Raw genomic sequence first — 14,209 nt, forward strand, 5'->3', positions numbered from 1 at the left:
ATATCGGTTAGAACTTTACACTTCCCTTTAAAATAAGTGATTTGTTAATTCACTGTTATTATTTTTATTAGTAGTAGTAGTAGTTGTGATAGTAGTAAAAGTAGTAAATTTTTTATTATTATTTTTATTTATTTATTTTGTTCAGCTTGAACCACTGCATGTATAACCCAAATCTTGTTTTCAAAATAAACCAAATAGTCAGTTTTGGAGTTCAGGCGTTCCAGTGAAAGATTGGCTCTGGGAGCACAAGTTTCCGTGATGTCCTTGAACGCAGCGCGGTCTACCAGGGAGTGGCCCCAGCACCTGTCCGACCTGTTCTGGGGATATACGACGCCTGAGGAATTTCTCTCTCTGTCACTGTCCTTTGTTTAACGGGCTCTTTTTAGTGGGAGACGAGAGGGCGAGAGAGAGAGGGGGGAAGAGAAAGGGGGCAGACAGAAACAGGAGAGATGTCGGAACCAGCCGCCAACCCCGCTGTCAACCCTGCTGTCAACCCCGCTGCCACCTCGTTTCCCACGGCAACTATTACTTTACCTTTGGGACCGGGCGTGTTGAGGACTTATTCCGGAGCCCTCCTCTGTTTAGAAATAGTAAGTGTTGTTTTTATATTTAGAAAGGAGAGAGCGAACAAAAGGTGCACCTGTTGGTTTTATTCGTACATTTATCAGTGACCATGTATGTGTGTGTGTATAGTCACTTTGTCTTTATTAATAATTGATGATTCTTGCAGATAAAGTCCAGTTAGACATTTACTTGTAGATTTTTTTCCCTCCCATTTCTCTCCCTTTTTTCTTTCTCAGTGTCGTTGTCAGCGCTACGCACTGTGACTCTTCGTCACGGTGATTCCTTACCAGCAGCTCTGTAACCCTGCTGGTCTTCGAGCGTTATCTCCTTACGAACTATTTATGACTTTAAGACTTTAATAAGTGAGCAGATAACTTCTTGTTTGCATCTGCAGTGCCAGCAGTGAAGTGCATCCTATAACTCGGCAAGGTGACCTCAACTCCACCTTTACATGCGTCCTCTAATCTTGGTGGTTATTTTACTAATTGTCTGTCGCAGATACAGCCTTATTAAACGCTCCTTCAGCCTGCCAAATGTTTTCTTGTGACTGATATCAAACTTTGCTAATGCTAAAGGTGTTTCCACTGAATAAAACTTGTCATTATCAACGACAGTCTTTCTCCAGAATGAATTATTGTAGCTATGGCAGTTTGACTTACATTCTGTTGCTGATCGTTATCCAAATGCTCCAAGCAGCAACAACATTTGCATCCTCATAGTCTGCTTTAAAACATGCTGTACCTTGAAAACAATAAAACAGATTGCTTTTGTCAAGAAACAAAACTGACTGTAGCCTCAGGGTGTGTTTCAAAAGAACATTACAATATCATTTAAATCACTTTTAAGAATGCACAGGCTGATACAGTAGTATAAGATAATGTGTTTTGCTGACTCGCTGCCCTCATGTTACCTCTAAAAGAAAATGGTCTAAGGAATTTGCACACTGTGACGCAAGTAGATGAGATAGTGGATAGAAGCAGGCTCATTCAAAGCAGCCTTGCTAATGCAGTGAAAAAAAAAATAGGAATAACTGCGTCCGTCACTAATGCAGGTTCTTGTGTGTGTCCCCAGTTTTTTGGTGGTCTAGTATGGATCCTGGTGGCTTCGTCAAATGTGCCGGTGCCCCTGCTGCAGGGCTGGGTGATGTTTGTGTCTGTAACCACCTTCGTCTTCTCCTCCGCCTACCTCGCTCTCCTCATCACTGGTTTGGCTGACCGCATCAATACTGACTGGAACTTCTTGGTAAGCTGTTGATAGATTAGTTTGTCAAGCTTCCTGTCTGTCATCTTCCCATCTATACATACAGACATACCTTTTCTTCATCTTCTTCTTTTTCTTTCGGTTGGTCCCTTTTGGGGTCGCCACAAAAGATCACCTGCCTCCGCATCACCCAATTCCTAGCATCCTCTTTTAAACATGCCAACTTGCACATTCATTTTGAGCCCCCTCTATAATGAACTCAAAGGACATATTTAAATATTTACCAAGGTTTGGTGTGCGATAAGTAAATCAGAGAGGCTCTGACTCGATCTGGAAAAGCAGCAGTCACATATCATAAACTGCTATGAGATAGCTGACAGTGATTTAAAAGAACCTGTAAATGGAATAATTTAGTTTAAAAAGAAAGGCAAGCCAGTGGGTTAAATTTAACCACTGGTTAATGTGTGTTTGTGGCATGTGCACTGGAGATCTGTTTAAGTGAGAAAACTGCAATCCAGTCAATTTTACTGCATAGACGGTATTTTAGCAAACTGGTGCACTGGAGTTTCTACATATCAAACAAAGACTCCCCTCTTAAAGTTGAGTCAGTAAACCTGTTTAGACAATTGCACATTGTTGTATTACAGTATCACAGCTGTTGTCGGTTTTCCGTTTAGCTGGTTGAGCAAGCTGTTGAGTACAGTCTCCTTTATTGCATCTAAATTAATAGGCTTTGTCAGTGTGACTGCAGGTAAATTGTGTAATGTTCATTCGTTTGCTTTTGTTGTAGATATTCGGTCACATCTGTGAACTGTTCAAATCTTACATTTTTAACACATTAGAGAACTTGGAAAATGACACAAGACATTATAGGGCTTTGAATCAATGACAAAAGGCAATGCAATGTTCTCAAATTTATTGTTTATGTACCCTGACTCTCGCAGGATTTATGGATTCCCTTGTTGGGTTATGCATCACTTTATATTGCCCACTGAGATCCACTGAGATAAGATAACTTCTTCATTTTACAATCACTCAATCGCTTTAAAGTGAAATGAGCAAAGTTTCAAGACATGTGACTGAAGATGCTACCCAGGACTGGATCGAAGCATTGAACATTCAAATTGAAGTAAAACATATAGATCACAGCAAAGGAAGCCAAAAAAAAGTTTAATTAGTGCAATAACTATGTTATGATGTTTAAATATAAGTAAAAATGCCAGAAGTTGTGCCTTGTTCTTGTGTTGTCATTATAAAGGACTCATGTCTGTGTCCAGTCTGGGCTCTCAGACAGAGCCACACTGGCCTGAGGTTCTGAGCCCCGCCCCAAAAGCGGCTTGTGGTGTTGTTTGTTTTCATCTGAACAATGAGTGACATGGATGATGAGCTCACACTAAAACACAACAAAGACCTGCCTGTAGACCCACGAGGCTCACCGAGTCGGCAGCACAAACTCTCATTAACCTTCTTTACACTGCACTAGTATAAATCACTTCTTGCGCCGTCTTGTATGCATCTCTTTGTTAATATCATTTGATATATATTCCAAAGTGCAAGAGGCCACAGTGACTAGAACACTGTTGTGCAAGTTGGGCTTTTATTTATTCCCATGTACTGGCATAAGGACCGAGTAATGAAATCTAAGCTGTTCAACAATTTTATCAAAAAAAAGAGAAGAAAAAAAGAAAACTCTTGCCTGTAGTTGTTTATCCCTGAAAGCTAAACGTGCATAATGTGTTTCCTCTTCTTTTTCTCAGGATCTTTTTTACCATTTCATAGCTCTCCTCTTCTACTTTGCCGCCTTTGTGTTGGAGGCAGCAACAACAGCAGCTGCCATCAAGATTCTACCAAACCAAACCGCATGCATATTGAAACCTCGAGGCAATATTTTGACATTCCTGGATGGCAGGCAGTACAGTATTAATGTGGTAGCCACGGTAAGTCCTGTATATGTTGTCACATTCAGTCTCTGATATTGCAAGTGTTGTTGAAAGATTAAAAAAAATGTAATGTTATAATTAGTGCTGTCAATAGATTTTAAAAAATTAACTAATTAATCGCACAATTTTCTGTAATTAATCGCAATTACCTGATCAATAGCCTAATTGCAATTACTTAACTTTATATTTAAGCTTGTAACTGATATTTATGCAACATAATGAAGTAAATGCAGAATAAACGCAAAGAATCTTTGAATGTTCACTTTTGGGGAGGACCTTCAAGTCCTTGAAACGAGGAACCAAAGCTATGTAAAGCGTGTGTTCTCAACGATTTTAATAGGTCTGAGGTTTGTTGCAATCCACTTGGCAATTGTGTCGGTCAATATGTCCGAGGTAGACTTAGGCTACGTTCACACTGCAGGCGAAAGTGCATCAAATCCGTTTTTTTTTTGACCCTATGCGACCCATATCCGATCATGGTGTGACAGTGTGAACGCCGCAAATCCGATATTTTCAAATCCAATCTGGGTCACTTTCGTATGTGGTACTGAATCCGATACATATCCGATGTTTTAGAAAGCGACTGCTGTTTGAACGGTCATGTAGCATTAAATCCGTCTTTTACGTCACCGACACAAGACAGACGCCAATTATCAGCGCCAGAGAAGCGCCCGAGAAGACATCACGAACGCTTCCTGGCCATCCGTTGTAGATGTCAGTGAAACTGTTGGGAAGACAACGTTGGAGAAACGTGAACATTTTATTTGTACTGTATAATCTGCAGATTCTGACAGAAATCTGCAACTATCCTTTGAAGCACCGCTCCTCTCTTAAACATCAATAAGGATAATTATTAGGTTATCTACATTATTATGTAAATAACAAAATAACTTAAAGCAAAAATTGGGTAAAAACGTAAAGTCGGAAGTCTTTATATTAAGGGCCATCTGTCAAACAATACTGTTTGCTCTGGGTCTAAACAGAGCGCGTTGTGTGTGACGTCTTCTTTTGCGCATGCGGGCCGCAAAAACAGAATCTTATGAGAATTATAAGATTCTGCTAACATTCTGTCCACATTTGATAATCTGCTTAGTGATGTGAAATCATCATCAATGTGTGTGGGCAAAACAAAAGCAACTTTCGATTTCTAACTACAAATCCATTCTCTCTTCTTTCTTTTTGTCTTTATCCCACTCTAAAAGTTGGATGTAACAGTGAGACCAAATTAACAACCCAATAGAAACAGATCCAGGTACATTTACTGCAATATTCAAACTGAATACAGGCTGCTGGCCATTGACATGTAGTATCCTTTTGACTTGAAGTCACCTGGAACTGTAGCTGTGCTGTAAACAAATAATGAAGCACAGTTTGACCAGAATAAGAACTAGAATCTTTAACACACTAAGATAATAAAATACACAAGCTATTTGGCTGGTAACTGGCAATAAGCCAGAGGACTAATGGCCCAGAAGGCCCAAATGAAACTAGTAATGTCCAGACATCTAGCCTATATTACTTAATATTCATTAACCTATTTAAAAAGCACTTTTGCTCTGTTTCAGGTAAAGTGTAAATCTGCACCTCTGATTTGTGTGATTAAATTTTCTCTGTCTTTTTCTGCTGCAGCAGCCAAAGTCTGATTTATTAATGACAAACCAGTGGTAGAAGCATCATAACATCAAGAAAACTGGACAGTTAAAGGATTTTTCTTTTTACATAAAAAAGAAAAAAATGTTTGATTATCTGAAATGTTTAAGTGTGACAAACATACAAATAAATAGGAAAACGCTTTTTCACACCATTGTCATATAAAAGACTTACTTCCTTCATTCTGTTCATTGACCCCATTGTGGACCACTAAAATTTTGTATACTATGTAGTATATACCTTATTTACTTTATTTATTAAATTTTGGGTTTGTTTTGTTTTTTTGCACTACATTAGACAACATCAAAATAGCGTTGTCAAAAATGATAATAGCGTTGGCATTTTTGTTATTTGTGTTTTGTAATCTTTATAAAAACCTAAAAAAAACCCACCTCTTAATCTTTGGTATATGGCGAGGCGCTGTGGATATCCAAGTTTGTGATTGTGTAGATTTTTCAAATCAATACCATGGTTGCATCTACTGAAAATCTTACAGATCTAAGAGATCTGTAAGATTTAAGAGATTTAAGTGTAGCTTAAATCTGTGACCTTGACTTCAAGGTCAGAGGTAAACTTTTCTGAAAATCAGAGGAGTTTCACATTTATAACACAGGTATGTCTACTAGGAGGCTGAAGGGTAGCACTATATATTTATAAACAATCAAAAACAACAATTTATTTCCAATTTGTATGGAATTTATTTCTGTAAACATGGTGTTTTAGGTCGGATTAAAGGACTGATGTGATGGTAAGGTGTCCGCTGCTCTGCTTTGAATATTGGTAGGCTTTTTTTTTTTTTTAAATTTTCACATGAATTGCTAGTTCCCCTAGAGTTTTGGCCACCCCAGCAATCAGAAGATTCCCTATGAGCAAGTATTTAGCGACAGTGGGAAGGAAAAACTCCCTTTAAAAAGGAAGAAACCTTCGACAGAACCAGGCTCAGGAAGGGACAGTCATCTGCCGCGACTGGTTGGGGTGGGGGGAGTGAAAATTTTTAAAAAAAGCCAAAGTGATAATTATTGGAGCAGCTTAATTAATATTTCCAGTGTAATTTGGTGTTAATATCCTTTTCCAACCCCAGTTTGTGTTTTTATCACTTTTGTCCAGGGTGGAAGATGCCATGCTGGAGATTGACTCTGTATGGTTTTTCAATGTTGATACTTGGGAACCTGTTGGAGAGGCCAGGGTTGAAAAAGGGATGCCGTAGAACCTGAGAGGGTGTTATCCGCTGGTGTGCATCCAAGGCAACATCTCTTTAATTAGACTGACAAATAAGCGCTGGCCATTTTCTGGTCCTCGTCTAAACATCATTATTTGTTCGAGGTCATCCAGACGTTTAAGTTTTATGTATCTTGTCTCCAAAGATTCATATCCTGTCTCGTATTTAAATTGTTGGGCGGTCTTAAATGTCCAGCGTTGTTGGTTGTAGTTGTCTTTTGTGAAATAGTCTTCAGTGTACACGCCAGGATCGAGAACATGATCTGGTGGCTGACCCTGAGTCTCTATGATGAATTTCAAAACATCATAATATTTTTTTCCAGGGTAGAGTGGCACCCCTGTAACCAGCTCAACAGCCATCAGCCCCAGAGACCACATGTCACATGCTTCGTTATAAGGAAGGCCAAGCATAACCTCAGGTGCACTATAACCAACTGTCCCCACACGGTCACCAGGCATCACTGCAGACGCAGGACATGCGAGGCCAAAGTCTATAAGTTTGACTTTGACTGGAGACTCATAGCGATTTACAACCATGATGTTTCCAGGTTTGAGGTCAGCGTGCACTATTCCCAAAGAACCCAGATGGGACAGAGCATTTGTGAGTTGGCCTAAAATTGGCCTGACTTCGCTTATGGGGAGACGCCGGTTATTCGGGTCCCGTATGTAGTCCCACAGGCATTGATCTAGGAGTTCAAACTTTAGGCAAACCCGCTCTCTGTCAAGGAAAAAGCCGTTCCATTGAACAATGTTGGCGGCATCTGGATCCAACCTTCGCAGCTGCTCCAGGATGAAAATTTCCAGTTTTGCCTGTTGCAGAATATCAGGGCGGCTCTTGTTCACCTTAATAGCCACAGTTTGGTTGGTTTTGGTATCACGGCATTTGGCTACAATACCAAAGCCCCCTTCTCCGAGGAAAGCCTCTACCTTGTAGTGGTTTCCCAAAATGCTCCCTTCAACTATTTCAAGCTCATCTGAGCTGAAGGATGGGCTGGCTGACGTGTGGACGAATACTTGCTGAGAAAATTCAACCGAGTTTTGAAAACTGCAGTTGATTTTCTCTGATCTCTTGCATTTCAAGTTTGAAGGGTGCTGATGGACCACAGGGTTTTGTGGTCTTTCAGCACTCATGTCAATGCAAGGGGAACTCTTAGGGTTGAAAAAGGGATGCCGGAGAACCTCCGACGGTGTTATGCGCTGGTTTGCATCCAAGGCCAACATCTGTTTAATTAAGCTTACAAACAAACGTTGGCCATTTTCAGGTCCTCTTCTAAACATCATTACTTGTTCGAGGTCATCGAGATGCGTCAGTTTTATGTATCTTGTCTCCAGGGACTCATATCCTGTCTCGTACTGAAATTGTTGGTCATTCTTAAATGTCCAGCGCTGCTGGTTGTCGTTGTCTTCAATGAAATAGTCTTCTGTGTACACGCCAGAGTCTAGAACATGATCTGGTGGCTGACCCTGAGTCTCTATGATGAATTTCAAAACATCATAGTCTTCATTTCCAGGGTAGAGTGGCACCCCTGTACCAAGCTCCACAGCCACCAGCCCCAGAGACCACATGTCACTTGCTTCATTGTAAGGAAGGCCAAGCATAACTTCAGGTGAACTATAACCAACCGTCCCCACACGGTCACCAGGCATCACTGCAGACGCAGGACATGCGAGGCCAAAGTCTATAAGTTTGACTTTGATGGGAGACTCATGGCGGTTTACAACCATAATGTTTCCAGGTTTGAGGTCAGCGTGCACTATTCCCACAGAACCCAGGTGGGACAGAGCATTAGTGAGCTGACCTAAAATTGGCCTGACTTCGCTTATGGGGAGACCCTGGTTTTTCCGGTCCCCTATATAATCCCACAGGCATTGATCAAGGAGTTCGAACTTTAAGCAAACCCGCTCTCCGTCGTGGAAAAAGCCGTTCCATTTAACAATGTTGGCGGCATCTGGATCCAACCTTCTCAGTTGCTCCAGAATGAAAATTTCCAGTTTTGCCTGTTGCAGAATATCAGGGCGGCTCTTGTTCACTTTAATAGCCACAGTTTGGTTGGTTTTGGTATCACGGCATTTGGCTACAATACCAAAGCCCCCTTCTCCAAGGAAAGCCTCTACCTTGTAGTGGTTTCCCAAAATGCTCCCTTCAACTATTCCAAGCTCATTTGAGCGGAAGGATGGGTTAGCTGACATGGTGAAATGTGTCGGCTTGGTCAGTGAATTGCTAAGTAACGCGAAATTCTCTCAAAACTCTCCAAAAGGGTTTGCTTACTGTCAGGTCAAGGTCCGTTGAGCAGCAAAGTTTAACAGAGCAAAGCTCCTATTTAAGGGTTTTTCTCTCAGCAAGATGATGACATCACAAGGGATCAAAGGCATTCTACTTTGGATCAAAGGCATTCTACTTTGGATCAATGGCATTCTATTTTTTTCAGTTGAAACACTGAAAAAAAATAGTGTTTCAACAGGGTAGGCTGGCGCCCTGTGGGAGGCAGAGGTGATAGGGTAAGGATGCAGAGGATAAGAAAAGATCTTATCTGTCAGCTCATCAGCGAGCAGCCGCAGAATCACAGGTGCAGCTTGGCAGGGGATGGAGAGTGAAGACAAAATCAACAATGACTTATGGCAGGGGTGTCAAACTCAAATACACAGTGGGCCAAAATTCAAAACTGGAACAAAGTCATTAATATTTATTGAAAAAAAAATCTTCCTCCAGATATAAGGGTGAATCTTTTCTTATGGACTCAAATAAGTTTTGCTGGAAAACTGAATATGGAACAAGCAAAGCTTAATACTAAACAATATATATATTCGCTGTATAATACCAGTAGGCCAGCTCTAATAGTAATTTGGTATGGCTCCGCGGGCCAAATGTAATTAGGCTGCGGGCCAGAGTTTGACACCTATGCATTAGCCAAAGTGCTAGCAGCATCCCCGACTAACATATGCTTTGCGTCAGGGGCGGATCTAGAGAAATTTTCTTAGGGTGGCATGAGGGTGGCAAAGAAATCAAATGGGGTGGCAAAATCAAAGCCTTTTTTTTTTTTTTTCTTCAAACACATAGGCAGGTGGTTACATATGGTTAAAATAATTCAAATGCAGTAAGTATACACGTTTTTCATATAAATATAGTCTATAACTTAATTATATAAGCCCACATAATTACACACTTTAGTTACATAAAACATGGGAGTTTTGATCTTTTGTACTGTATAGCCTGTATAATAAATAATATGTAGCCCAATAAATATAAAATTCAGAAAGCTACACAACATGGGGCGGTTCATTTGCAAACACAAGTCTAACTTAAATTTCACACTGTTTTTTGGTAGAAAACAATCACATTGTTACATGCTTAAATTACACAAAATGTCAGAAATCTGCACTGTCATGAACAAAAATTTAAACCTAATTTTTCATGATTTGTTGGATTAACCCACTAAGGTCTGAAACGCAACCGGCCATTTTTGACTCCTTTTGAGTTTACGTTTGTATTTCACCCTCAAATTGTTTCATTTTATTTTTTTCCCCTTGCCTTATTTGGTATCATTCTTTTCAGCTCAACTGAATTTAGTTGTTTTTTTTCACTGACATACTGCATTACTATTACTATTAATAGTACTATTACTGATCTGAAATCACAAAAAAGAACTTAAAATCCTAGTAGTATTTCTTTACTGTAAAAAAAACCACAGACATGTTGAGTAAATTTTTATAACTTGAAATGCAAATATAAAATGTACATTTTGTAAACATAAACAACAATTTATCTAAAAATGCGGCCAATACATCTGCCATTTTTGTTTTGTTTTTTTCATTTTGTACAACCATTTAAAAATATTACTAAAACTAAAATGAGAGAACAATCAGGTGTTGCAATAAGATGCCCCACAAATGACGTGTGCCAATTAAAAAAAAAAAAAAAAAAGTTTGTCCACCAAAAGACAGGAGAACAGCACAGGGATAAACCTGCAGGCCTGACAGGAGGACAGGAGGTGTATCACTCCGCTGGTTTTCTACTTAGTGACAGTGTTTATGTTGCAAATGTGCCATAGTGACATTCATTAGTGCCCTCACTGACACACAAAACAAAACAACGACTACACAACAGAACAACTACACAAGACAACACAACACACTAAACGTCACAAACCTCCCACATCTAAAAACTCTCTCACTCGCTCGCTTTGTCTCGCTGCCATAACCGTCACTCCCAAAACTCTCCCCTCTTCCTAAACAACCAAATCCCACGTGTTGACTTTTTTTTTAATTGGTCGACATGGTGCATTTTTCCACCGATAGGAAACATGTGGCTTTATTTCTTTCTTTACTGTTTTCGCGCTGTCCTTAGAAAACGCTTAAAACACACACACACAAAAACGTGACGACAGTATTTAGAAAAAAGCGTGGCTTATATATATTATCATAACTCTGGATTTACTGGCCTGTAATTAAAATGTAAAAACTTTGAAGTCCGAACTTTCAATGTGGGCTGAAATAGAGACTCAGCGTAGGTGCAACTTGTTGCTGTGTCAGCTTACATCAGTCATGTGATTTAGAGGTGCAGCGTGTCCGTGGACCACGGAGGGTTAATAACACTCACCTTCCTTCCATTTCCACAGTGTAACATCCAACCACCTGTGTAAAAAGCGAAATTCCCATGGTGTTGTTCAAAATGTGCTCTGGCACAATAATAACCATCGCTTGCTACTGAAAACAAGAAAAAAGCCGGTCCTGCTATGGGCTGAACCATTTGTTAATGGTGGAGGGGGGGGAACACTATGCAATATATTCAGTTTTAGCATTTACATTCACTGTTGACTGTAACTACGCTCAAACTGTTAATGCTATCTTATTTTAATAAACAACACTGTCACATGCAAAACTGGGGTGGCACTTGGGGTGGCAAGGGATCATTTTAGGGTGGCACTTGCCACCCCATGCCACCCTTCTAGATCCGCCCCTGCTTCGCGTCAATGTGATATTTTAAGCTGGAAGTGCTTCGGTGAAAAGAAAATTCCTTCCTGCACAATGTGCATAATACTTTGTGTCGGTCGACTGTTCCGTCTTGTTATTTTTTAATACTCAAATTTCCCATCGAGAGGGCCAGTGTGCGTTTATCATCTTCAGCTGCCCGTCACTACCAGATCAACTGCCCATTTGCGCATGTGCGAAAGTAACTCTACTTGGACAAACTGCCCGACAAATGCGTTGACAGAAACACTTAAGGGATTTTGAGTCATCCTGCACTCCAGATGTGTTAATTGCGATAAAATTTTTAATCGTGTTGACCGTGATGGTGGATTAATTTGCTTTAATGCAGTAATTTTGACAGCACTAGTTATAATATAGTTGCACGACTGCCAGCAACAGTACATGTGGTTTTACAGAAGGTCCATTCATTATAATTACCCCCTGCTGCTTTGGTTTTGGACATAGACTGTATATAAAAGATGAACATTCATAAGTCGGTCGCTTTCTAATGGCCAGAAGGGGGGAATTCCTCTGGTTTCACAAAGATGCCTGCCTGTATAGAAGTCTGTAGGAAGTGGTCCTCAGCCCCTTAGATCTGCCACCTTATGACCTTGTGGTCCCATTAGGCTTGAAAAGCAGGATAAAGACACTAGCCTATCATCATGCCGTGTTTCCTTGCTCACCATGTCTGGGTTCAAAACCTCACTACAACAACAGAGAAAATGCTCAGTTTGAGGCTTCTCAACACTTCTTCACTAACCAGTGAGTGCTGTCATGGAGACTATGTTCACCTTTTACATACAGCCTGTGGTTTGCATTTAGATTTTTGCATACAGCTCTTGGTAACGTGAAAGCATGTGTCATGTTATATAAAGAGAAAAGAGCATCTGTTGTGCCCAGCTGTCAGCTGGAACTGCCAGGCTATAATATTTGGCCTGGCAGTTCCATAATGGCCATACTGTTGGTTAACCCTGTTTCTTCTCTGTCCCAGATATTTGCCTTTGTGGTGACACTATGCTATGGCTGCAGTATGGTGATGGGCTTCAAGAGGTGGAGGAAGTAACCGCGAAAATGGACACGACTTGATTTTCCAACTTCCTGCTTCATAACTTCGACGTGTATTAAAACATGAGTCACATTGTGCAGTGCTCCTTAGAGAGCTCTGCTACTGAGTTCGGCAAAGCACACACTGTTATTTCCTATTACGACGCTCTTGTCAGAAAGTGATCACCACATCAAAGCTACGGTGGAAAAATATAGATGACGAAATTCTCAGCCTCAGACAAAACATGTGGCAAGATGTCTGGATGTTAATGTTTCTGCAGTAATTTATTTTGAGATATCGAAATCATGAGATTCACGTAAATTCACACAGGGCTGATAAAGGTATTTTGAGGACATGGATAAAGAACAGTGCTTATAGGGCTCGTTATCAGCGTATAGATTTGATTTATTAACCGAGAGTTTTGCAACTTTTGATGCTAATCACTCAAAATTGATATGGGAAGATAAGGAAAGCTGTGAGTGGTTATATTGCACAGGACTGTGAAACTAGTGAGGGTCATTAAAATAATTCAAATGATGCTCGAGTTTTGTTTTCCTCCCTGCTACGTTAAGCAAACAGATAATGTCCCAGTTTCTAAATCACTGCTTCACTGAAAGAAACAATTCCCATTTTTAGTTCCATTACAAATATTAGATTAGATTACTTTGATAGCACAATATGTTTCACAGACTACAAACAGCAGGCATATTCTTAATCCCAGTGTCGCTGACATACCTTGGTGCTAAGGCGTTGTGAACTCTGATTTTAACACTGCTGTCATGAAATGTTCATGTGGCTTAAAATACAGGTGGATCTGGTGTTTGAATGTCTTAATATTTTTGATTGAATGTTTTTCAAAATATTGTAACCTACTGCAGACTTAGTCATTACTGGTAATAATAATCAATAATTTAACCTGTTCATTAATTTTTGTTAAAAAGTATATTTTAAATAGAATGTTTTAATATTTGACCTTAATACTTAATTGTGTTGATGCCTTATTAAACTGCTTAAATGAATAACTATCTTACTCGGTATGTGATTTATGATTTGTTTTTGCTGCATGCTTTTGTTTGTGTTAGGCAACTGGAACATGTTAATTTAAAATAGTGTTAAATTAATATGTTTTTGATTGTTTGATATTTTAAATGCATTTTAGATCAACAAATAAAAGTCGTAAATTAAAAAAATAAAACTAACTTGTCTGTCACAGTCAACAGTTTGTTTGTTTTTGGGGTTTTTTAATATTGTAATTAAGAGTTGCCAAAGTCAGAACATTTTAAATTACAGTGCAGGGTTTTATGAACGCACGAGTCTTGTTGCTGGGAGTTTCAATTATCTTGTATAAGCTGGTTTTGACTCTTTTCAACTTTATGAAACCCTCCAAGTCCTCACTCTGACTGTTGAAGTTCTGACTCCATCTTTTCCATCTATATATTTTAGCAAAAATGTTTCTCAGTCTATAATAACGAGGCTTTATTGTATTTACAACCTACACAAAAATGTCCCTGCTTGTGTAAAATCCTAATCAGTAGAGCTAATTGTGATGTGATTATTAGCGGATATTTTTATTTTATTTCATAATATTACATTTCCAGTTCCAGTTACCTTAGATACAAGTATA

The 14,209-nt window shown here is 39.5% G+C and overlaps 1 protein-coding gene across 1 annotated transcript; it reads left to right on the plus strand.

Moving 5' to 3' along the window:
* Positions 1-270: 270 nt before the first annotated feature.
* Positions 271-13,411, plus strand: mal2 (mal, T cell differentiation protein 2). The gene is made up of 4 exons (XM_085178776.1): positions 271-590; positions 1,636-1,806; positions 3,522-3,701; positions 12,532-13,411. The coding sequence occupies exons 1-4, from the start codon at positions 450-452 to the stop codon at positions 12,601-12,603; spliced, it is 564 nt and encodes a 187-aa protein (XP_085034902.1). The 5' UTR covers positions 271-449; the 3' UTR covers positions 12,604-13,411.
* Positions 13,412-14,209: the final 798 nt, after the last annotated feature.

This window comes from Neolamprologus multifasciatus, chromosome 11, assembly GCF_963576455.1.
Source record: "Neolamprologus multifasciatus chromosome 11, fNeoMul1.2, whole genome shotgun sequence".
Lineage (NCBI taxonomy): Eukaryota > Metazoa > Chordata > Actinopteri > Cichliformes > Cichlidae > Neolamprologus > Neolamprologus multifasciatus.

Bases quoted from the DNA above. Each gene is read 5' to 3' on its own strand.
- mal2 (XM_085178776.1), top strand. From the start codon at position 450: ATGTCGGAACCAGCCGCCAACCCCGCTGTCAACCCTGCTGTCAACCCC. The intron at 1,807-3,521 runs GTAAGCTGTTGA...TCTTTTTCTCAG, and splicing joins ATACTGACTGGAACTTCTTG to GATCTTTTTTACCATTTCAT. The intron at 3,702-12,531 runs GTAAGTCCTGTA...TCTCTGTCCCAG, and splicing joins GTATTAATGTGGTAGCCACG to ATATTTGCCTTTGTGGTGAC.